At 41.4% G+C, this 24,816-nt stretch overlaps 1 protein-coding gene across 2 annotated transcripts in view; it reads right to left on the reverse strand.

Annotated features, from left to right (window-relative positions):
- The window catches only part of LOC148374864 (integrin alpha-3-like), a 33,808-nt gene that overhangs the window by 7,700 nt on the left and 1,292 nt on the right, over positions 1–24,816 (reverse strand). Inside the window, exons 2-15 of one of the 2 annotated variants that reach the window (XM_088341771.1) lie at positions 21,360–21,539; positions 21,141–21,268; positions 19,611–19,696; positions 17,993–18,129; positions 17,649–17,755; positions 17,480–17,572; positions 15,215–15,274; positions 13,165–13,324; positions 12,067–12,260; positions 9,791–9,879; positions 9,586–9,719; positions 3,485–3,562; positions 3,340–3,407; positions 32–168 (exon numbers count right to left, since the gene is read on the reverse strand). In XM_088341771.1, the coding sequence (XP_088197897.1) occupies positions 32–168; positions 3,340–3,407; positions 3,485–3,562; positions 9,586–9,719; positions 9,791–9,879; positions 12,067–12,260; positions 13,165–13,324; positions 15,215–15,274; positions 17,480–17,572; positions 17,649–17,755; positions 17,993–18,129; positions 19,611–19,696; positions 21,141–21,268; positions 21,360–21,539 (1,651 nt within the window). Of the gene's footprint in view, positions 1–31; positions 169–3,339; positions 3,408–3,484; positions 3,563–9,585; positions 9,720–9,790; positions 9,880–12,066; positions 12,261–13,164; positions 13,328–15,214; positions 15,275–17,479; positions 17,573–17,648; positions 17,756–17,992; positions 18,130–19,610; positions 19,697–21,140; positions 21,269–21,359; positions 21,540–24,816 lie in introns of both variants that reach the window. The other variant, XM_088341763.1, reaches the window with a different exon arrangement.

The raw sequence follows: 24,816 nt of genomic DNA on the forward strand, positions 1-24,816 counted from the left end.
GGCCCAGTCCCATTTCTTTTTAGGTTCTTACCAGTATTCCGACACTTAGGGTTCTGCAGCGACTCTGTGGGACCATCATGGAGCCAAAGTAGATGCTCTCACCATTATCACGGAAATGCAGACGTGGCTTTGGGCTCCTCACATCAGCAGCCACAGTGAAATGGATGGCTGGAAGTTAGGTGGAATGGAATAGAATGTTAACACATTTACAGTTCCTAGCGAAAGGATTGTGCCCTAATCCATCACTAATTATTGAATCGATAAATTGCCTGGGCTGCACTTACATTGAAAAGACAGTGTCTATTATTTGACCACTACATGGATTTGTATTATAAATGTAAATGGTCAGCATTTATACAGCGCTTTTCAAGTCAATGAAGACCTCCCAAAGCGCTTAACAATTTGCTTCACACTTTTCCCTTTTACACACTAACTAACCGATAGCAGCGTCAGCCATGCAAGGCAACTACCTGCTATCAGGGGCATTAGGGATTCAGCGTCTTGCCCAAGGACACTTCGACATATAACACAGAGGAACGGAGAATCGATCCCAAGACGAGCACTCTACCTCCTGAGCCAATGCTGCCCCGAGTGCAACCGGAAATGAATGCTAAAAAGTACAAGGAAGAATGCAAACTACCACCAAACCTTACCTATATTTTTTTTAATACTAATGCCGAGCAAAATGCCAGACAATCATGTCAGCTCCTTCAAGTTAAGGTGGATGTTGTTTTAAATGAATACATATTTCTCGACCTACTTTTAAAAAAAGTATAAATGCTATATATTAAATTTATTGTATTTTTGCAATTAAAAAAAAATAATAATCATGTTTTAATGATTTATTTCTACCGTTAGGAGGCATTAAGTAATACACCCTACCCCTTTAAACCAGGGGTGGGCAAACTACAGCTCAGAGGCCACATGTTGCCCACAAAATAAAAAGTGTAAAAATATGACAATATATAGAATAGATAAGGTATTACTAATCAAAATATGTATTTATTTTTTGGGGTGCCAGCTTTCGTTCTCCATGGTCCATTTGAGTGTCTCTTATAAAAACAATCCGAGAAAAATACTACAAAATTACTGCAAAACTAAATATCCAATTAAGTGCTTGAAAACAGGGACCTAATATATTATTTTACTTTCATTATGAAAAGACAAGAAAAAACATTTTACGGAAATACTACTAAAACACCACTGCTGTAATACTGAAATACTACTGATGAAATCATATTACTGGAATACAACAAATATTCTACAGAAATACTGCAAAAATCAAACTACGAAAAAGCTACAAAAATATAACAACGGTAGTACTCCAAATCTAAATTGTCATGTTTATTTGCATAGCCCTTAATCACAAGGAGTCTCGAAGGTCTGCACAGACCACAGATTATTGCAAACCACAGACTATCATTAGTCCATCCCCTGATCTAAAACCTACACGAGGGCAAGGAAAAACTCAAAAACCTTAACATGAGAAAAATGAAGAAACTACCTCACATGAGGTAATAAATATCAAAGTAAGCGCTTAAAACAGAGACCTATTATATAATTTAGCTCTAATTGTGAGCGTTTCAAAACCAATTTGTTGAAAAGAGTCCTCTTAAAAACAAATCTGAAAAGAAATATAACATGAAGATGTCTGCATGTATATTTATTCCTAAATCAGAAACGTTGGATACGTCTCCATGACTGGCCCCTTGACTACATTTTTGACCCCGCAAAGGGCCTCAAACTATCATCCCACGGGCCTTGGGTTTGAGACACCTGCTTTAGAACGACTATTTTTGACATTCTCATATTTTTGTATGATAGATTCATATTTTGTGACCTAATTAATGTAATTCACTTATATAGAAAAAATTCATTTGGTATTCAAGTCACAGAAGTTGTAGAAGTTGCTTGTCTGACTTACTTGTTTGTGTGGTAGGGGTCGAAGTGTAAGTACTTTTTTCTGCGAAAGCAATGATGTCACCTTGATTCTCATTGGTCCAATTAGAAAAACAAGGTCCAGTGCCTATTTGTCTGAATGTTTGTAGGAGATTTATTACACTCTGGAGACACAAGGACAAGTCCACACTCAAGGACAATTTGATGTCTTTACTGTTTGTCTCTGCTGATTACTAGTTGACCTTGGTAAGCTTAAAAACAGCAATTTGATATTACCTCACTCAGTGCTTACACTCAAAACATCTTATGAAATGCTAGAACGGACAAATTTGCCTCCTTTAAAGTACAATTAAATTAGAAATTAAAGAAAAAATATTTTAAAATGAGCAAAATCACACTTAAAATAAGCAACATATCATTTTGCTCATCCCTCCCCAAAATTTTACCAACACAATAAATAAAAATATCCAAATGTGGTTCTTTTTTATTACGACATAGAGCGGTCAAATAACACACACTGTCCTTTTAAGAAATATTTTCCACCAAGATAAGACAACAATAAGTTAATGGGCAAAATCATAGCCAATCTGCTACTATTACATACACTTCTAATCAGTGCTAACTTTGCAATCACTCAAACAGTGAGTGTAGCCTTCAACCAGGAGAAGATATCATCAGGTGGTGTCCAACCGTAACTGGGAGTTTCGACCCTAAACCACAACGCCCTCGAGTTGGCGGGCCGGCAGTGATGGCCAGTCACTGCCCATCTTCCCCTGTTCCCCAGCTAAACTCCTCTATTCTATTCCAGAGCCAGCAAGAGGCTCTCTCCGCGGCTTCCCAGACCCTACGGGCAGCTGCCTTCCTCTCCTTTCCACTTATTCCCAGAGCTGTTAACGTGTCCCATACAGACTGTGCTGGGAAGCCCCTGCACCCGACCCCCACTGGGAATTGCCAGGTCTGCCATCCCTTCTCCCTACACTGTTGGACGGGTTCTTGATATTTGGCGTTTTTCCTTTCAGAAGAGAATTGATTTTCCTTTTTAAGCATATTTGAGTCATAAATGTCAGTAAAAATATCGTAAAATGGGTAAATAAGCAACATTTTCTGACAACGTAAACAAAATCCCTAAAAAGAGTGTGAATTAGTTAAAGATATAAGTTAAAAATATAATGAAATTATGATAACAGAAAAAAGAAGCAATGGTTTTGGACAATGGGGCGAAATAATAATTCATTTTTTTGTATTGTGAGTGTAGTGAAGTTATAAATTGAAGAAAAAATATCGTATGATTAAAAAAAGAAAGAAATATTTTCAGACACAGGGATAAGATATTTTTTTTTGCAATATGAAAAAACCTTAAATGTCATTGAACTATGTTTATGGCACTGAATGTGTTAATGGTAACGCATGGATGTGTGTTTTTGATGAAACTCCACTCACTGACGCTGTCCGGCCACCGGGTCTTGCCAGTTGTCCAAGTGTACAAGAAACACACCTCCACTTCAATACTGTCAGCATACACACACAGACATGCACGTTAGCTCGTTGTTAGCAAGCTAAACGGCATCTCAGTTAACACTCTTACCAAAAGTGACACATGTTGGGGTCTACAATGTTCGGGGACACCTTGATCTTCTTTTTTAGATGAATCACCGGACGGGTCCTGCAAGTCAACAAGACAAATTAATACTATTATAATAATAATAATAATAATTTCCTTGTATTGTCATTCTGTGTAACAATGTACACAGAACGAAATGTCGATTGCACCTGACCCGATGCAGCCGCAGCCAAGAGAGGGCGCCGCCGACCACTTTTTAAGTCTTAGGAATGACTCGGCCGGGGCGCGAACCCGAACCTCCCATTGATGATTTTGCAAACAAGTAAAGCCAGAAAGGTCAGGTTTTAGTTTGTGTTCTCTTCGTGGAACTACATTTCTATGGTGCGTTTTCAAATGTGTGAATTTGCTTTATGAGAATATAAGTCAATTTTATTATTTTATATAATCGTACTCCTCACATTTTAATATTTGTCATGTTTGTGTATGTAGTGTATTTGTATTTATCATTCAAGCATTTTTTTTTATATTTTTTTGCCATTTTATATATACATACATTATATATATATATATATATATATATATAATTTATTAGTGTATTTATTTATTTATTTTTATTTAAGCATTTGTGCAATTGAAAAATATACCTCCCTCTTAAATTCATGTTAAATATGTGTTTTGGCATTTATTTGGTGGGGAAGGGGGTCTTGGGGTGTGGTTTGTGTAGCTTGAAGGGTGTCTTGCCCAGGGGGTAATTTAGTGTAGAACCACCACTGCCAATGACAGACTTTTGGCTCAAAATATTGAAAAAAAAAAACAAAACAAAAAAAAAAAAAATCTCCTCCTTGATCTGCTACCTTATCGTGGTGGAGGAGTTTGTGTGTCCCAATGATCCTAGGAGCTATGTTGTCGGGGGCTTTAAGCCCCTGGTAGGGTCACCCATGGCAAACAGGTCCTAGGTGAGTGGCCAGACAAAACGCAGATCAGAAGACCCCTAATGATGAGAGAAAACTTTGGTCCTCGATTTCCCTCGCCCGGACGCGGGTTACCGGGGCCCCCTTCTGGAGCCAGGCCTGGAGGTGGGGTCCGCTGGCGAGCGCCTGGTGGCCGGACCCTTACCCACGGGGGCCGGCCGGGCACAGCCCGAAGGGACGACGTGGGACCCTCTTCCCATGGGCTCACCACCTGTAGGAGGGGCCAAAGGGGTCGGGTGCGCAGAGAGCTGGGTAGCAGCCAAGGGAGGGGTCCTTGGCGCGACGATCCCCGGCTACAGAAACTGGCTTTTGGGACATGGAACGTTACCTCTCTGGCAGGGAAGGAGCCCGAGTTGGTGCGTGAGGTTGAGAAATTCCGACTAGATATAGTCGGACTCACCTCTACGCACGGCTTGGGCTCTGGTACCAGTCCTCTCGAGAGGGGTTGGACTCTCTTCCACTCTGGAGTTGCCCGTGGTGAGAGGCGCAGAGCCGGTGTGGGCATATTAATTGCTCCACGGCTCGGCGCCTGTACGTTGGGGTTTACCCCGGTAGACGAGAGGGTAGCCTCCCTCCGCCTTCGGGTGGGGGGATGGGTCCTGACTGTTGTTTGTGCTTATGCACCAAATAGCAGTTCGGAGTACCCAACCTTCTTGGGGTCCTTAGAGGGTGTGCTTGAGAGCGCGCCCCCTGGGGACTCCCTCGTACTGCTGGGAGACTTCAACGCTCACGTGGGCAATGACAGTGAGACCTGGAAGGGCGTGATTGGGAAGAACGGCCCCCCTGACCTGAACCCGAGTGGTGTTTCGTTATTGGACTTCTGTGCTCGTCATGGTCTGTCCATAATGAACACCATTTTCAGACATAAGGGTGTCCATATGTGCACTTGGCACCAGGACACCCTAGGCCGTAGTTCGATGATCGACTTTGTCATCGTTTCGTCGGACCTGCGGCCGCATGTTCTGGACACTCGGGTGAAGAGAGGGGCGGAGCTGTCAACTGATCACCACCTGGTGGTGAGTTGGCTTCGATGGTGGGGGAAGATGCCGGCCCGACCCGGCAGACCCAAGCGTGTTGTGAGGGTCTGTTGGGAACGGCTGGCAGAATCTCCTGTCAGAAGAAGTTTCAATTCACACCTCCGGCAGAACTTCGCCCATGTCCCGAGGGAGGCGGGGGACATTGAGTCCGAGTGGACCATGTTCCGCGCCTCCATTGTCGAGGCGGCTGATCGGAGCTGTGGCCGCAAGGTAGTGGGTGCCTGCCGCGGTGGCAACCCTCAGACCCGTTGGTGGTCACCGGCGGTGAGGGATGCCGTCAAGCTGAAGAAGGAGTCTTATCGGGCCTTCCTGGCCTGTGGGACTCTGGAAGCAGCTGGCAGGTATCGGCTGGCCAAGCGGAATGCGGCTTTGGCGGTTGCCGAGGCAAAAACTCGGGCATGGGAGGAGTTTGGCGAGGCCATGGAAGCCGACATCCGAACGGCTTCGAGGAAATTCTGGTCCACCATCCGACGTCTTAGGGGGAGGAAGCGGTGTGCCATCGACACTGTGTATAGTGCCGATGGGGCGCTGCTGACCTCGACCCGGGACGTTGTGAATCGGTGGGCGGAGTACTTCGAAGACCTCCTCAATTCCACCGGCACGTCTTCCTCTGGGGAAGCAGAGCCTGAGGACTCTGGGTTGGGCTCTCGTATCACTGGGGTTGAAGTCACCGAGGTTGTCAAAAAACTCCTCGGTGGCAGGGCCCCGGGGGTCGATGAGATCCGCCCAGACTTCATTAAGGCTCTGGATGTTGTGGGCGTGTCATGGTTGACGCGCCTCTGCAACATCGCGTGGACATCGGGGACAGTGCCTCTGGACTGGCAGACTGGGGTGGTGGTTCCCGTCTTTAAGAAGGGGGACCGGAGAGTGTGTTCCAACTACAGGGGAATCACACTTCTCAGCCTCCCTGGTAAGGTCTATTCAGGGGTACTGGAGAGGAGGGTCCGCCAGGAAGTCGAATCTCGGATTCAGGAGGAACAGTGTGGTTTTCGTCCTGGCCGTGGAACACTGGACCAGCTCTATACACTCTTCAGGGTCTTTGAGGGTGCATGGGAATTTGCCTGTCCGGTCTACATGTGTTTTGTGGACTTGGAGAAGGCATTCGACCGTGTTCCTCGGGAGGCCCTGTGGGGGGTGCTTCGGGAGTATGGGGTACCGCACAGTCTTATCCGGGCTGTGCGGTCCCTGTATGCCCGGTGCCAGAGTCTGGTCCGCATTGCCGGCAATAAGTCGGATTCGTTCCCGGTGAGGGTTGGGCTCCGCCAGGGCTGCCCTTTGTCACCGATTCTGTTCATAACTTTTATGGACAGAATTTCTAGGCGCAGCCTTGGCGGGGATGGAGTCCGGTTTGGGGGCCTCAGTATTGCGTCACTGCTTTTTGCAGATGACGTGGTGCTGTTGGCTTCCTCAGCCCGTGATCTTCAGCTCTCGCTGGAGCGATTCGCAACCGAGTGTGAAGCGGCCGGGATGGGGATCAGCACCTCCAAGTCCGAGGCCATGGTTCTCAGTCGGAAAAGGGTGGTATGCTCCCTCCGTGTCGGGGAGGAGGTCTTGCCCCAAGTGGAGGAGTTCAAGTATCTTGGGGTCTTGTTCACGAGTGAGGGTAGGATGGAACGGGAGATCGACAGACGGGTCGGTGCAGCGTCTGCCGTCATTCGGACCCTGTACCGGTCTGTCGTGGTGAAGAGGGAGCTGAGCCGAAAGGCAAAGCTCTCGATCTACCAGTCCATCTACGTTCCTACCCTCACCTATGGTCATGAACTTTGGGTCATGACCGAAAGAACTCGATCCCGGATACAAGCGGCCGAAATGAGTTTCCTCCGCAGGGTGGCTGGGTTCTCCCTTAGAGATAGGGTGAGAAGCTCAGTCATCCGGGAGGGACTCGGAGTAGAGCCACTGCTCCTCCGCGTTGAGAGGAGCCAGTTGAGGTGGCTCGGGCATCTAATAAGGATGCCTCCTGGACGCCTCCCTCGGGAGGTGTTCCGGGCATGTCCCACCGGCAGGAGGCCCCGGGGGCGACCCAGGACACGTTGGAGAGACTATGTCTCTCGGCTGGCTTGGGAACGCCTCGGGGTCCCGTCGGATGAGCTGGAGGAAGTGGCTGGGGATAGGGACGTCTGGGCTTCCCTTTTAACGCTGCTGCCCCCGCGACCCGACCTCGGATAAGCGGAAGACAATGGATGGATGGATGGATATTGAAAAAAATAATAATAAAGTCACATATTATTTTCAAAAAATCAATGAAAACTTCCAAAAGTCGTAAATATTGGAATAACCCCAATTGGTTCAAAAATATGCTCAACCACTACTTGATTCAATTAGTTTAATTTTTTTCTGTTGTTTCAAACAAAATGACCACATTATATATATATATATATATATATATATATATATATAATGTATACACATATATTTATTGTTATTATTATTATTTTATGATCAGGTTTTGGGGGTTATTTTAACTTAAATGACCCAATTCTTTTGTTTTAATATTAAGGGATTTAAAAAAATGAGTGTAAACAAAATCACTTATTTTGTAAGAATAATTACATCACTTAATAAATACTTCCAAATCATGTTTTTACATTAATGCTTTTTCAACAACAGAAGCAAACAATGCCGGGTGTCATTTGTATGGCAGAATGGCAGCTAATATTCAGGTGTGGCTTATGTATGAACAAAATGTTTTTTTCCTTTAAAAATATACTGGGTGTGGCTTAAAATCACGTGCGCCTTATAGTCTGAATTTTACAGTACTCTTTTGCCCACACTCCAACTATAAACTTTGATTGCTTAACATTTGACTCCAGAGTGATGGATCATATATTGTATTGGAAAAACATTTTTTTTTCCTGTGCACATATTTTGATTTGATCTTCAATGTCCGATATACTGATTTGTAAAAACATTCTTTGGTACAAGCTTAGAAATCTTAGCAGGAAATAATGATAATCTTTTATTTAAAATGAGAGTGATGCACTTATTTTATCAATGCAATAAATCTCTTCTATCAGGCAATAAAAAGCGACTGCGCCAAATGCGTCATTTAAGTTGTTTTGTTGTGTTCAGAGTTGGGGGATTCTTGAGAAAATTCAATTAAAATGGATATTTTCAATAAGTCAAATGGCCCACTACTGTGGAAAATTTGCGTAAACACACCATAAAGGTTCACCCTACTGTGAGCAACAAGCTGACACCAAAAAGTAAACAGTTATTGTTCCTGTACAAAAACCTGTAAATCTTTTGCCACTATAGCAACAGAGCCAAAAACGCTTGTTTGTTACATTTTTTGGGAGTTTGACTCTCTTGATGTTGGTTCTGTAACAATTGTTGCATAAAAAGTGCCTTATTTTTTATATGGTTAAGGGTTTATAGAGTATATTGTTTACACTATTTACACTTTCCGACTTTATCTTCGAAATACTGTGCAATGGAAGTTATAGTTGACATTGTTATATTGTATTTTCATCACAATGTTGCTTTTTATTCGACTCTCTCGGCTTTTGTTCAAAAACAGTTGTAAAATAAATATTTTGATTGATTTAATATTGTTGAAGTTTGAATTGTAGTTGTTTGATAAAAAAACAACAACACATTTTTAGAGTCTCATATCTTTATGCTGTGTACATAAGGAATTTAAAGTTAGTCAAGGTGGAGGGTTCAATTATTCAATGATCATGACCTTTCCAAGCAAAAAGCATCAGTATGGATCTATGCTACCATGTGTTTATTTGGATTGGATCGATATTAAAATTCCTGGTATCGCCCACCACTAGGTTGCGAACTAATAAGGATACAAGCCTCGCCTTTCAATTCATCTCAATTTGTCACACTTTTTTCGTGCTCGTATCTACTTTCTGAAGCAACTTTTCTGCATTTGTTGCCGATGGTAAATTGCAGAAAATGCCAAAGCAAAATCAAACTCAGGACGTGTGGCTGATGTCAAGAAATAGAAGAGATGATCACTGAGGTTCCTCAATACAAAGGGCAATGTAGGTTTTAGATCAGGGGACGGTGTAATAATAGTCTGTAGTTAGCAGCTCTTTGAAGCTCCTTGTGATTAAGGGTGTCACAAATAAACATAACTTGACTTGACAGCCAGTGTGTGCAAGTTTACCTGAGCAAGACGGCGGTGTTGTCCAGAGAGCCGACTAGAAGGTCTGGGTATGTGTTGCCGTCCACATCAAGTCCACCAGACAACGAGAACCCGAAAGTTGAGAACCGAGGGGACAAACTGCTGCCACTGATTACCTGCAGTGGGTGCCAAAGCGCATTCAGAACATGCACATGTGTACAAATATTTCTGTAAAGAAGAGGCGCACCTGACTAGCTTGACTTGACACGCCAGTGCTGCTCCCGCGCCAAATCATAACACTTCCTGATCCGTGGAACGGTGCTCCGACGGCAAAGTCTGCAATGTGAGCCACACCAGAGGTAAGATCGTGCCTGTGTGTATTAAAGCTGGACCCTGCCCGAACCCGACCAATCAACTTGATTTGCAGAACCGAGCCCGAGCAAACTCAAAATTTCATATTTTCTTATTGAGGACCGGGGAAGCGAAAAGGCGATTTTTTTTGACATCAAATTAAAGACTGTCTTTCGTAAAGTAATGTTATTTAAGGAAGTCTGTATAAATGTGTCCATATTTTATATTTCAGTGTCTGCAGATGTTACACTGACCTACAATGTTACATCATTGACTGTTTTTTTCAGAGTTGACAGGAAAATTTTAAGGTGATTCTTCATTTTAACGGGTTGAAAACTGGGCCATAAAGCACAAAAGTAGTAGGTCCAAGTGAATCGAGCGTGACAGCGAGAAAGAGGCAGAGAGACAAAGAACATTGACGGGTGGATAATGATTTTTTTTAAAAGCCCGCAACGACCCGTATGTAACGATTGAGATTTTAGGCTCAACCCGGCTAGAATTTCGGGCCGAGTCGGACCTGGCTCAGACTTGAACTTAAGATCTTACCTCTGGGGCCATCACATGATCAGAGTATTTATCATTTGTTTCCAGGTTGACTTATTAAAGGTCTTTTTGGCGTCCTTGCACCTTCAGTTCTAAATATTATAAACATATCACTCTCCTCAGGTGTAGTTCCAGCGGCTTTTAAGTCCGCCGTTATTAAACCCACACTGAAACGACCCAACCTTGATCCAGAACGCTTATGTAATTATAGACCTGTGTCAAACCTACCGTTTCTTTCTAAAGTACTTGAAAAAGTAGTGGCACAGCAGCTGAATGATTTCATATCCGAGAACAATCTTTTTGAATCAATGAAATCAGGATTCAGGGCTAACCACTCTACTGAGATAGCTCTGATTAAGGTAACCAATGATCTTCTACTGGCGATGGGTTCTGGCGCTTCATCACTTTTGCTGCTGCTGGACCTTAGGGCTGCTTTTGACACAGTGGACCATAATATCTTACTAGAACGGTTGGAAAAATGGATTGGTCTCTCAGGAAACGGCCTCTTATGGTTCAGATCCTACCTCTCAGATAGGACGCACTGTGTTAAATATGGCGAAATGACATCTGAGCCCTTTAGTGTTACCTTTGGTGTTCCGCAGGGTTCAGTGCTTGGCCCCCTTCTTTTCAGGATTTACATGCTTCCATTAGGTGATATTATTCGCAAGTATAATATCAGTTTCTATTGCAACGCAGATGACACTCAACTATATCTTCCGTTAGGGGACTCTGCCACACTGAATTGTGGAAATTTGGAGGCCTGCCTCACTGAGATAAAAGAGTGGATGTCACTCAATTTCTTGCGTCTTAACTCTGAAAAGACTGAAATGTTAGTTATTGGTCCATCTAAATGCCGCGACTTATTCTCTAAAACTGTTGTGAACATTGACAAATGTCACATCACACAGAGTGACTCACTTAAAAATTTAGGTGTCACATTTGACCCCGATCTGTCCTTTCAAACACATGTTAAGAATATTACTGGAACAGCTTTCTTCCATCTTCGTAACATTGCTAAAATTCGTCCTATACTGTCTCAGTCGGATGCGGAGATTATGATTCACGCGTTTGTTACCTCCCGTCTCGATTACTGTAATGCACTACTCTCCGGTCTTCCGATGACCAGACTCAAGAGTCTCCAGCTGGTACAAAATGCCGCATCGAGGCTTTTAACTTGGACAAAAAAGTCCGATCACATCACCCCAATTTTGGCTAACCTGCATTGGCTCCCTGTTAGTCTAAGATGTGATTTCAATGTTATCTTATTATTATACAAAATCATACATGGACTTTCCCCCTCATATCTTTCAGATCTGATTTCCCCCTATGTTCCGGCCCAAACCCTTCGTTCTGAGAGCGCTGGTCTTCTGGTGATCCCAAGAGCCAAGAAGTATTCCACTGGTTCGAGAGCGTTCTCCAACCGGGCACCGGTGTTGTGGAATGCTCTTCCCCCTGAGATCCGTTCGGCAACCTCAGTGGAAATGTTTAAATCTAAGCTTAAAACACACTTCTACTCTATAGCATATGAATAACCTAAACTGCTCATGTGTAATAACCTGTGAAGCCCTTTGAGACTCTTTGTGATTAAGGGCTATACAAATAAAAATGACTTGACTTGACTTGACTTACCCTGAAAGCCATCTTGGTCGAGATCCCCAGCGTGGGCCACCGCCATCCCAAACGCTGAAGCAGGCGGTCCCTTCAGCACCAATGTAGGCACAGAGCGGAAGTGCCCTCTTGTGTTCATGTAAACATAAACCGCCCCACCCACCTCCTGCTGCCTCCGGAAGTAGAAAGGAGCACCCACCAGCAGGTCACACCACCTAGGGGGCAGTGTTGGCAGTAACGTGAAGGAACACAACTACGTTTGTTATTGATGACATTTGGTAACTTGACTGTTGTGTTTGCCCACTCTGCTCCTTTTTAAAGCATATCGTAAATTACAACGTCTATTGCAATGTAGCAGAGGTGCCTTTGTTATTAAACTCACCTTTTGCCAGCAACACGACAGGGACTACTACAATTATCAAACAGGGCTGGGATTTTTATATCGGCCTACAAAATACAACTGAATACAGTAACGGTGGTGCTGTTTCAAGCACAGTGTACAAGAGCACTTAGTTATTTCCCCATTTGTATCCTACCGTATAAAATACAAGCTCCAAGCCATATTGAAATCAGGAATCAGTTTATATGCGCATATGTATTTGGTTGTCTCACCACTAGTGAGTAGAAGGCAGTGCTTGGGATAGAGGGCATGGCTTATACAAGAACAACGATAACAATGGGGCATACGTAACCACGGACTACGGTAAAATAATTCTTGATTTTGGTATTTTCATTTGTAAAATTAATTTTGCAATACACCATGCCTGAGAAAAAAAAAACTAAATATGTTGGACATTACCCAGACATTGAGAATGAAATATTCAAGTGGTTTGAAAACTAATTTCATTTTCATTTCATTTCATAAACAAAAAAAATGGATATGGAGTGTCTCAACTGTTAGTTTACAAACTTTTATGTGGCTGATTTAATCAGATTCAGGGGGTCGGCTTCAATGTGAGTATATACGGTAATTTGTAACTGGCTAGTAACTTTCAGAGTAACACGCTACTTTTGGGTTTCAGTAATCTGTGGGGTAACTATTACTTTTCAAAAGAAGTAGCGATAATCTGTAACTTATTACTGCTAAGGGGTTACATTTAGTGAGACTTTTCGTCTTACCCATCGTTGTCCAGGTCTGCAGCGGCCACAGCGTTTCCATAGTATGAGCCTGTTTGCTTTCCTCGCAGCGTCCGTTTGATGGTCAGCATACCGCCGTCATTATCTTTGGCTGCCAGCAGCACTGAACCACGAGCGTCCTCTTTGGTGTCTTTTGGAGCACCTGCTTTGGTGAAAACATTTTAACTTTATGACAAGAATTTCACATCTGTCTTCAGGTCAATCACACATTTCACCCTGTTTTGTTAAAGATTTGTCCACACTAAGATGGCAATCATGTTGCCAAGGTTAGCAGTTGTCTTACTCAGTGTTTGGACTCATAAGTTACAAATTACCAAGTTCCTGCTTTGCAATTACTTTTCTCTGTAACTAGTAGTGAGTACACTTTCTTCAGTTACGTTATCATATACACCCTTCGATCTAGGAAAGGAAATCCCTGAAGGGTTCCATCGAGACCAGCCTGACCTTCGGCATCACCATATGGTAAGGAGCCTGCTGGAAATCCTGTAAGGAGACCCTCTAGCACACGGTGAGAGCCGCGGAAAAGATCATTGGTGCCTCTCTCCCATACCTTCAGGACCTGAACACCTGTCGCCTAACCAGAAAAGCTCTTTACCTTGCTAGAGGACAGCTTCATCCAGCAAGCTATCAGGATGCCAAACTCACCCCCTGCTCTGCCATCCTTCCTCACAGCCACTCTCTCCCCATTGCCGGCTCCACCTAGAGTCTTACGCTTTTTCAACAAATGGACACACACCCACTGCCTCCAGGAAACTACATCACTTTACCAATTTAACACTTTAGGACCAAAATAAGTTAACCTTACCTAATTGCACAATCATGTACATTTGCTTTACAACTCAGAACTTTTTGCACAACTCAGAACTTATTGTTTACAACGTACCACTATGCACTTTATAACTTATGTGTGCACTGTCTATTCATGAGTCTTAGTGTAATGTGTCCTAGCATAGTGTTTTTGTTTTTTTTATTTTCTTGACACTATGGGCGGAGAGAAAGGTAATTTCAATTCTCTCTTTTTGCTGCGGAATCGACAATAAAGCTGACTTTGACATCTGAATACAGTTATGGTGGTGCTGTCTCAAACACAGAGTATGAGGGCACTGAATTTCTCCTCATTAAGATATTCTCCCTTCTGTATGTACTCACAGCCAGGCCAAATGTACAGCTATAAGATAAAATACTCGAATCAGGGAGTCAGGTTGTGCACATATTTGGTTGTGTGTCACGAGTAGCAAATGGTAGGAACTACTACTACAAACTAACAGAAAATCAATGGGGCAAACATGAGCACGGAATTTACGGTAAGAGTGAACTGAATTTTGCTCTTTTTTTGGTGAATTTATTTTTACTTTTTAAATGAAGTAACTACTAATACTTACTAATAAATGTCTTTCATTAATGCACAAATGGTCTTACTACTACCATTATGAGAAATTACAACTGTACTGCTGAATCCAGACCCGAAGAAACTCTGACTTATCTGCATTACCTTCTATAAAGCAATTGCTTAATTTCTTCAATTCGGCCTTAAAAATCTTTAAAAATTTACTTGAAGAAACTTAAGAAAAAATTTCACAAAAATGTCCACATAAACAAACAGCAGTTACCGTAATAGGGTATATGCCACAGACTTTCAGTGAAAGTGACGATTGATAAACTCACTTTATTCTAATAAAATAATCGTGTTTTGTGCTCATTTATCTTTGTCTTTTTAAAACTTGGATGAATTAAACACTGTAGTTTAACATGACAGACACAATGGAATTTTATGTAAGCTTGAGATAAAGTTTGAAATAGTGTGTTGGAACGGTAGAAAATGACGTTGGACTGTCTTGTATTTTTGTAAAGTGTGGCATACTGTAGACCCCATTAAACCTTTCTTGCAGACCAATATCTAGATGAAAAACATAGCTCATGGTCGTGAGGCTGATGTCAAGAAATAGAAGAGAAGATCACTGAGGTTCCTCAATACAAACGGCAATAGATACAGGCGTCATCTTATCAGATAGATATGAAAAAAAGACATCACCTGTTACTATGGTGACGTCATCCTGAGAGAGAAGAGCCGATGCCTGAGTGACTGAATAGCCTATACACACAAACACACACATGCCCATACACAGTAGTAGCATGAATTAGCGCAGTTTTCAGCATGTTGGCCTAGATTTTTTAGTGTTGCCTTAAAGGGACAGCGTGTATTATTTGAGCTCTAAATGTCGTTGATTGTGCTGTGTAACCGGAAATGGGTGCTAAAAATAGTTCTACGAAGAATACAAACTAAAGGGAAGGTGACTAAACGGCATCATTTTCTTTGCTTTTTTGGGTGAGGTTTTTGATTTTCGGGTACCTGTAGCACAGGGGTCGGGAACCTTTTTGACTCAAAGAGCCATAAAAGCAAAAAATATTAATTTTATTTTGGGAAAGAGCCACACCATATATTATGAGACAAATTTACTAAATTGCTAAACCGGCGCCCCAGACAAAAGCTTAACAAGCTTATTTTTGATGATTTGATAAAAAATTTTGAAAAGAGAATAATGCCAGAGCCCCTGTCCCAAATTCAACAAACAGACCACTTTAAACTTGTCTCTTTCTTGCAATTACTCAAGATCGGTTAAACTCCTTTTGACCTTTTTTTCATACATATTGGTTTCAAAACCAGATGCAAGCATTTATTTTGTAAAAAAGTCACAACATTCTGAGAATAGGGAGCCTTATGTGCTTACCTTTGGCGAGAGATGGGAGGGAATGCTTGTACTTTTTGCATAGCTCCACCCATCCCTCCCACTCACCCAATCAAATGACTAAGTTCTCTTCCGGTGTTTTGGCGTATTTACAGTTCTGTGGATTCATCATAAAGTATCTGAACACTGAACACAGATTATATAGTGAACTTTTAAATAAAGGATTCTTTAGCGTTGTACAGCCAAAACGAGTTTTTTTCCCTTTTTTGTGTGACACCTTGACTGTAAATCGTAGTGAAAAACGTGCCCTATATAGACTGCGAAGTGTTTCCCTCGCATTTAGCTTTGGTTTGGCTTTACGTGTACCTGAATATGATAGACACCTCCGGTTTTGAACAAGATGGAGAAATTTTGCATGCAATCAAATTGGTCTCTGAGCCACAGATACTCATGGAAAGAGCCATATATGGCTCGCGAGCCATAGGTTCCCGACCCCTGCTGTAGCAGCAAGATGGCCAACAATGATATAAACTGCTTCTAGGTCAGGCTCATGTTATGTCAAATCAATGCAAATTTCTCTACCAACAAGTATTTTGAAAATGCATGTTTATATGATAGTTAATGTATTTTTACTTTGTATTTGAATCTTTTTTTTTTTTAATGAATTACATTTTTTTACCATTAGGAGGCGCTACATCTGTGGTCCACAATCTTTTCTGTACCATGGTTTAATATCTGACAATACTCTTATGGCCTATTATTAGCAATAATAATAATGATAGTACTAATAATGATAAGGCTAAATCCACTATGAAATCACCAGACGACTAGGGATGTAAATGACGAAAGAAAAGGCAGTAATTAATGAAATTTTGGTATTGTGTTCATAGTTTACGTTGTGAGTAAATGACTTAAATAATGGCCCCACGTACTTATCAACATAGTATTCTGAGGAAAATCATAAAATGATGAGATAAAATGTAATGCCTTTGCCTTTGTAATTTACATTCCTAGAGATGTAACAGTTAGGATTTGGTGCTCATACCATTTTAGATTCCCTTTGCATCCAATGATGATAAGATGTGGTCAGCGATATAAAACTGACTGAATAATGTAATTTACTGTATCATTTTTACATTACCCGCAACCCTAGTGAGGATAAATGGCGCAGAAAATGGATTGACGGATGGATTATTACGTTATCAATATTATCAATAATATGCTAGACTACGGTACCGTACAACTATAAAACCTGATAAAGCACGTAAATCCAAACTTTGAGTTCTTTGTGGGTAAAAAAATGTGGGTTATATACGGTATAAGCAAAGAATAAGAAAACTTTTTTTATTTTATTATTCTGTTTTATGTTCAGTGGTGATTGCTGACCACTGTGCTAAATAATACACACTGGCCTAAATTAAGCTTGTTTTCCAGAATCATCATTATTAATCAGAATTACATAGCTGTTAGTAAGTAGTATTGTAGCAATACACCTTTTGACAAAATGTAGCCTATTGGTTATCAAATGTCCTATTCCTTAGCATGTCTGTGTGCTTTCAGCATTGGTTATTTACATAAATAAATAAGTGTAACTTGTGAGGCTAGCTGACCAAGGTAAATATTCCTGCGCTGCAGATTTGGGAAGGAACTCCTTCTCGAGTCAAAAGAGACATTCGGGTTGTTCCAGCTCACATGGACATTTCCTTAAGTCGGGAAAATGAAGAAGAGGATCAGTGAAAGAAAAAGAAAAATGACCAAAAGAAGAGCAGTGAATCAGACCTTGCCATTGATAACTTCCCGGTGATCCAATGATGACATCATGGCGAAAGATGGCCGCAGACATTCCTGAGTTACACATAACTTCTCCACTCACATCACCTAAGTGACTGCACACACACACACACACACACACACACATACAAGCACACACACAAGTAGAATAAAATGTATTGTCATTGTAACAGGTGAAACGCACAACAAATTTAAAAAGTTCCATCCTGATGGTATAAAAACATTTACAAGATAAAATACCACAGTTTAAGATAACCCACGTTATTGAGCAAGTTAGCCTGCTGACATTTTGTCGCATGTCCCAACCACAAGTGACCAGACCTTTGCCATACCTGCAGACCTGTTCAGGCGTCCACCACTGATCGTCATCAGTGTTATGGTAAAAGTTGTTGCCACGGAGATAACAGCGACCAATCATGTGTCGGAGTTTGGAGGCGCCGTAAACCTTGGAGAAGCGATGGCCGCATGCCTGTGGAATCCATCGTTAGCATGTTAGCACCGCAATTCAAAATGTAAGTATGTGAAAAGGTTCGACCCTGAACCTTACCCTGGTTCTTTTATCTTAAATGCTCGCTATACTAGACGTAAGAGCCATAGGACAGCATATTCTCGTGAACTATTTACTAGATGCCAGTAAGATTGAATATGCAGCTGTGAAGTCGTTTAGGTGGTTTAATTGCCCCTTGGGGACAAATAAAGTGTTTTGATTGATTGATTGATTGATTGATTGATCTGGGTGACAATTTTGTCTTATCTAAAATAGTTCCTGCCCTTATACTGTCTTGGTCACCTACTTATGGTGGGTAAGACACAGCCTTACCAATGTTTCAGTGTGAGACCCAAAGATCTTAACTGGTTTGCAATGCATAATGTGTGCACGATAGATAGATAGATAGATAGATAGATAGATAGATAGATAGATAGATAGATAGATAGATAGATAGATAGATAGATAGATAGATAGATAGATAGATAGATAGATAGATAGATAGATAGATAGATAGATAGATAGATAGATAGATAGATAGATAGATAGATAGATAGATAGATAGATAGATAGATAGATAGACAGACAGACAGACAGACAGACAGACAGACAGACAGACAGACAGACAGACAGACAGACAGACAGACAGACAGATACTTTATACTATTAGATAGTAAGACGGCAAGCAAGAGCAAGTCACAGAAACCTAGCGGTCACCTAAGTTTCTATCTATTGTCTGAAAAGCCCAATCTACCGTAATCTAATTGTTGGCTTGTTTTCACAAGGATCAGAGTGCTAAAAGGTTCTGAACCCTTGATATACTTGTTTACATATATCGACTCCCTTGGAATTGGAACTTCCAAACAAGACCTGGGCACTCCCGTCCTCAAGGGCTCCATGTTCTGCGTGATTTTTTTTTTCTGCTCCAAAAGAGATTCCAATCATTAACAATCGTTAACAAACTTATGCTACCTTGCTAACAAGCTGATCATCTGTATCACCTGAGTTGAAGAAGAGAAAACATGCAGGATATGCAGCCCTCAAGGACCAGAGCTTCCATGTGTGTTTTGAACAGTATAACAGTATAATGCTCTCAAATGTTTGTAGTTTCCTATGATGGCAAATTATCTCAATTTTGTAATCCAAAATGACAGACTCAGAAATATCTATTTTTAGTGGGGGGAACCATCAGTAAAATCTATTCACATTTTTAATATATTTTGTGGGCCAAATTACAAACTAAATAATCAGTATTTTAGCAAGGTCAATATAAACAAAGTCATTGTTTTTAAACAAACAGATGGAAATTGCTAAAGTTTTTAGATGTGATTTCTGGATTGTAAGAATGTTATTTATGAGTACAATTCTATTGGGTTCACAGGCAGATCAGTGGGCACCCTCATCCTTGAACCGGTTTAGTCAAGACGTATATTGGCTGTGAACACTTGAGTGACACAACTCACCAGGATCCTCCCCCCGGGTGGCCCTTGACTGGCTAGAGATACGCCCAACCACATGTCCTCAACCAGGTCTTCTGAAGGCTTCAAGTCTAAAACACAGCAGGAACAAAGGAGGTGAGATTGAGTGGCTTTAGTGTCCACTGGTGGGTGTTAATTCTGGGGGTCTTGTTATCACAGAAAAAACATAGGCGAAGAGTTAATTAAACTAAGTGGTCAACGCTGAAACCCATCCATCCATCCATTATCTGCACCGCTTATCCTCAGTAGGGTCGCGTGGGTGCTGGAGCCCATCCCAGCTATCTTCGGGCAGTGGGCAGGGGACACCCTGAACTGGTTGCCAGCCAAACGCAGGGCACACAGGGACAGACAATTCGCTCGCTTATTCACACCTAGGGACAATTTGGTCCGGCCAATTAACCTGACAAGCATGTTTTTGGAATGTGGGAGGAAACCGGAGTGCCCAGAGGAAACCCACGCAAGCACGGGGAGAACATGCATACTCCACACAGGGGGTTTGATCTCATGACCTCAGAACTGTGCTGCACACGCGCTACCCTGAAAGCCATTTAACACTAAAAATCTTTGGGAAGTACCATATCTTTCCGCACGCCAGATAAAAAGGTGCACACTAATTTCTCAAATACATTAAAGTACCGTAAAACCTTGTATGGTAATGCATACCTATAATTACTGAGTGAGTCTCTATTCTTAACTGCCACGGTAAATAAGGTTATAAATTTCAAATGTCTGGAAAAATTGGGGTTTTTAGGTGCACATTATCATCCAGAAAATATGGTAATAAGAATTGAAAGCGAAAACAATTCCGATGTGTCGTTTCCTTCCAGGACCAGATCAAGTATTTAGACTTTGAAAAAATAGAGCTGGAGAGAAGCAATGCAGTTGAGGACATTTATTTTCAATGTTTCAAAATAAAGTCAAAATCAGAGTGCACTCTGGTCCAATCGAGGGGAAGCGTGTCTTCCACAAAGAAAGGCCATGAGTGCTCTTTCCCCAAATGCTAGGAGTGTGCTCCCAAGAAAGGCATCAAAATTTGTGTCAGCCCCTCTCTTTTATAGGAGAAAAGTGTGGATTATGCAAAACGTGAAAATGAAACTCTACGAAGCTCTCCCGGGAACTCACATAACATGATAGAGGAGAGGATCTCAATGAACAAGAGACTTTTGTTAAAACTGCACAAAGCTGAATTTTGAAGGTTGTTCAATAAGATCAGGCTGACGCATCGGAAGACCTTTGCTGGGAAAATACTGATATGAAAGGACACAGCAAGTAAATACTTAATTGAAATATGTGGATGAACATAAGTGCATTTATAAAAACTAAATGAGTAATGTTATTATTGAAGTACTGCTGTTTTTTAAATAATAAACTTAATATAGCAGGAAAATGTTATGGTGACAACATACTTTTCAATAATCTAACAGGATGATCAAATGCTTTGCTCTGAAATTCTCACACTCAAAGTTTTTTGTGGTTCTCAGACAGGAAACAGTACCAAGTAAATGCCAATCTCACCTGGTTTAATGAGAGAAAGCCTCCTGCAATCTGACGGATTGGTAGTAATCGGGCAAATGTACACCCCCCCGGTTCGATTAGCTGGCACGTCGGGCTCAGCCCTCTCTCTCGGAGCGCCAACCAATAAACTTTGATAACCAGAGAAAATGATAGGCAAGGAAGTCAGTATTTCCCAGTGTTGGTGTCTGTTTTTCTTATAGAAGGCAGGGGGTTACTCACAGGTGTGATTGCGACTTGAGGTCCTGATGCAAAGCAACAGACAGTCCAAACAAACTTCCATCATCTCCAACCTTGAGCAGCGGGAAGCGCGTGTCTATGTTGAATGCCGAACATACTAACACATGCATGCTCACCAATAAATACACGCATGCTGCCATAGAAACACTCACATTCACATGCCTTTGGAAACAAACACACACACACACGCACACACTTATTACAACATGAATCATACATGTAACAAAATGTTAGGTGTGCAAGATGTAATAGTTAGCTGGTGATATAAAAAAGCACAAAACCCTATTAAAACTTACAATATTGTTTTATAAAGCCTTATTTATTAGATGTGAATTACAACAGCAGTAAAAAAACTAACGTCATGTGCTCACAAAAGGAATAAATGTGGTCAGTGTAGTTTGCAATCTTGCGTTGTCTGAAAGGGGCAAAAAGGAGAAATATTGATTGGTACAGCTGAATTGTAGGGTCATCTACAAGGGTTGAAAACACGTAGGTTCCATGCGTTTTAGTTTCAAGTGTTTATACCATGCCCACCAAAAGTTTGGAGTTTATTACATAAAAATAGCAGATAATCTTGGAAGAAATATATTCCAATATGACGCTTCAGCCTATTAATATTCCCTGCATTTTCTTTGATCACCTACAAGCTACATTTGTCACAGTTGCCATGGCGCCCAATTGGCCCCGCCCGTGTGGCGCCAGCTGCGGCTCGTTGACAGATTGGCTTCCCTTCTATTTAAGCTTAGTGCTCTCACTCTCCCTTTGTCAGTTGGTCAACGAACCTCTGCCCCGCAAGACGTGGGTTTTGACTCTGTCCGTTTCCTGCCTGCGTTTCCTGTCCGGTATCGTTCCCGTCGATGTTTGTCCTGTTTATTATTATTTCCAGTTATCGATCCCGTCTATTTTTGCACTGTTTAGTATTATCTCCAGTTTTCATTCCCGTCTAGTTTGTCCTGTTTAATTTCGATATCCTGTTTTGATATCAATCCTGTCTGTCCTGTCCTGTCCGGTATCGACTCCAGCTGTCCGATATCTGCTCGGGCAATTGTTATCGATCTCATCGGCCTCTGGCTTCCTGTCATTCCACGCCAGACTGCTTCCTAACGTGCATGACTCCCCATTTCCCGTAAAATAAAAGGCTTGTGTGAGAAATGTCACGCATTTGGGTCCTGATCCTGTTCCGGTCGATGACAACATTCTATTGACTGTACAATTTAATTGTTTTTGTACAATGTTGAGGAAGTAATTCGATTATTTTCCGAGTTCTGTGTACTTTAAATGTTATACCTTGCGAGGATGTACAAATAATACCGCAATCTTAAGTTTAGAACTGTATATTGTTATTGTCTTTTTATAAGAAAATTGTCAGAATTTGTTCAATTTGTGCAGTTAAAGATATAACATGTACTTTATTAGTCATTCTTGTACACATGTATACAGAACGAAATGTCAATACATCTAACCCCCACAGTTTCTGTAAATACAGAAATATAAGTATGTAGTAATGAGTTGGAGTTTTTGAAAAAGGATCCTGTACAATAGTGCAAAAGACTTGTAGAGTGAAACAAGTCAGTAGGAGGATCATATAATGTACCGGTACAAAATATATGGATGTGCAGTAGTAGGTGAATACGTGTTCATTCAATCAAAAAATACACATTAACTATTTTATAAACATTGCATTTTTCAAAATACTCATAGGTGGACAAATTCACATCTATTTTACATAACAGGAGCCTCATCCAGGGGGAGCTGACGGAATTGGCCACCAACTTGCCGCTATGGATACCCCAAAAAACTAAATCCTTGCAAAAAGTTGGGAAAAAATAAAAAACAAATTGTGCGGTTTGGTCACATTGAGTCTCTGTAGTTTGTATCCTTCCTTGTGCTTTTGAGCACTTATTTTCAGTTGCACTACACCAGGCATGTGAAACTCAGTTTGGCTCTGGGTCCGGATCAAGAATTATATTCTCAGGCGAACTGGATCAGTAAAAAAATATCAACTTCAATTATTTAGCTTTGTTTTTTGGTACTATCCTTTACTATTCAGCCTACATTTGTAGCCTACCCTGTCCTAATTCTCAGGACGATTTGTGTTAAATATGGTGAAATGACATCTGAGCCCTTTAGTGTTACCTTTGGTGTTCCGCAGGGTTCAATACTTGGCCCCCTCCTTTTCAGCATCAACATGCTGCCATTAGGTGATATCATTCGCAAGTATAATATCAGTTTCCATTGCTACACAGATGGCACTGAACTATATCCTTTGGTTGGGGGAATCTGCCCCACTAAACTGTGGAAATTTGGAGGTCTGCCTCACTGAAGTAAAAGAATGGATATCACTCCACTTCTTGTGCCTCAACCCTGAAAAGACCGAAATGTTAATTATTGGTCGATTTAAATGCCGTGACTTGTTCTGAAAAACTACTCTATACATGGACAAATGTAATATCAGCCAGAGTGACTCAGTCAAAAATGTAGGTGTCATATTTGACCCTAATCTGCCCTTTCAAACACATGTTAAGAATATTACTGGAACAGCTTTTTTCCATCTTCTCAACATTGCTAAAATTTGCCCTATGCTGTCCCAGTACGATACGGGGATTATAATTCATGCGTTTGTTACCTCCCGTCTCAATTACAGTAATGTGCTACTCTCCGGTCTCCCGAAGTCCAAAATCAAGAGCCTGCAGCTGGTACACAATGCTGCAGTGAGGCTTTTAACTAATACAAGAAAGTTTGATCGCATTACCCCGATTTTATCTAACCTGCATTGGCTCCCTGTTAGCTCAAGATGTGATTTTAAGGTTCTGTTGGTATATTACAAAATCATGCATGGACTTGCTCCCTCATCTTTGAGATTTCATTTCCCCCTATGTTCCGGTCCGGAGCCTTCGCTCTGAAAATGCTGGTCTACTAGTGATCCCAAGAGCCAAGAAGAGAACTGCAACCTCAGTGGAACTGTTTTAATCTAGCCTTAAAACACACTTATATTCTATAGCATCCGAATAACCTATATTTTTTGTTGACAATTGCTGTGTATTATTTGTTATCGCAACATCGATTGTAGCCTGGTCATCCTGGAAGGGGGATTACCTCATGTGCGGTCCCTTCTTAAGGTTTCTTCATCTTGAGGTTTTTGAGTTTTGCCTTGCCCTCATGTAGGTTTTAGATCAGGGGATGGTGTAATACCAGTCTGTAGTTTGCAATACAGTAATCAGTGGTCTTTGTAGCCCTTTGAGATTCTTTGTGATTAAGGGCTATACAAATAAAAATGACTTGACTTGAATGATAAGGGATTTTTTCTCAGCACAACACAAACATAGGAAAAATTTGTTTTAACCTTTGGCATTGTATTGAACAAGTTAACAAGTTAAAAGTGTTTATTTTAACACGTAAGCAAATTAAGTTTTACATTTTAACTCCCTGCAAACATCAC

Source organism: Urocampus carinirostris, chromosome 1 (assembly GCF_059441175.1).
Source record: "Urocampus carinirostris isolate Australia breed hairy pipefish chromosome 1, RoL_Ucar_1.0, whole genome shotgun sequence".
Lineage (NCBI taxonomy): Eukaryota > Metazoa > Chordata > Actinopteri > Syngnathiformes > Syngnathidae > Urocampus > Urocampus carinirostris.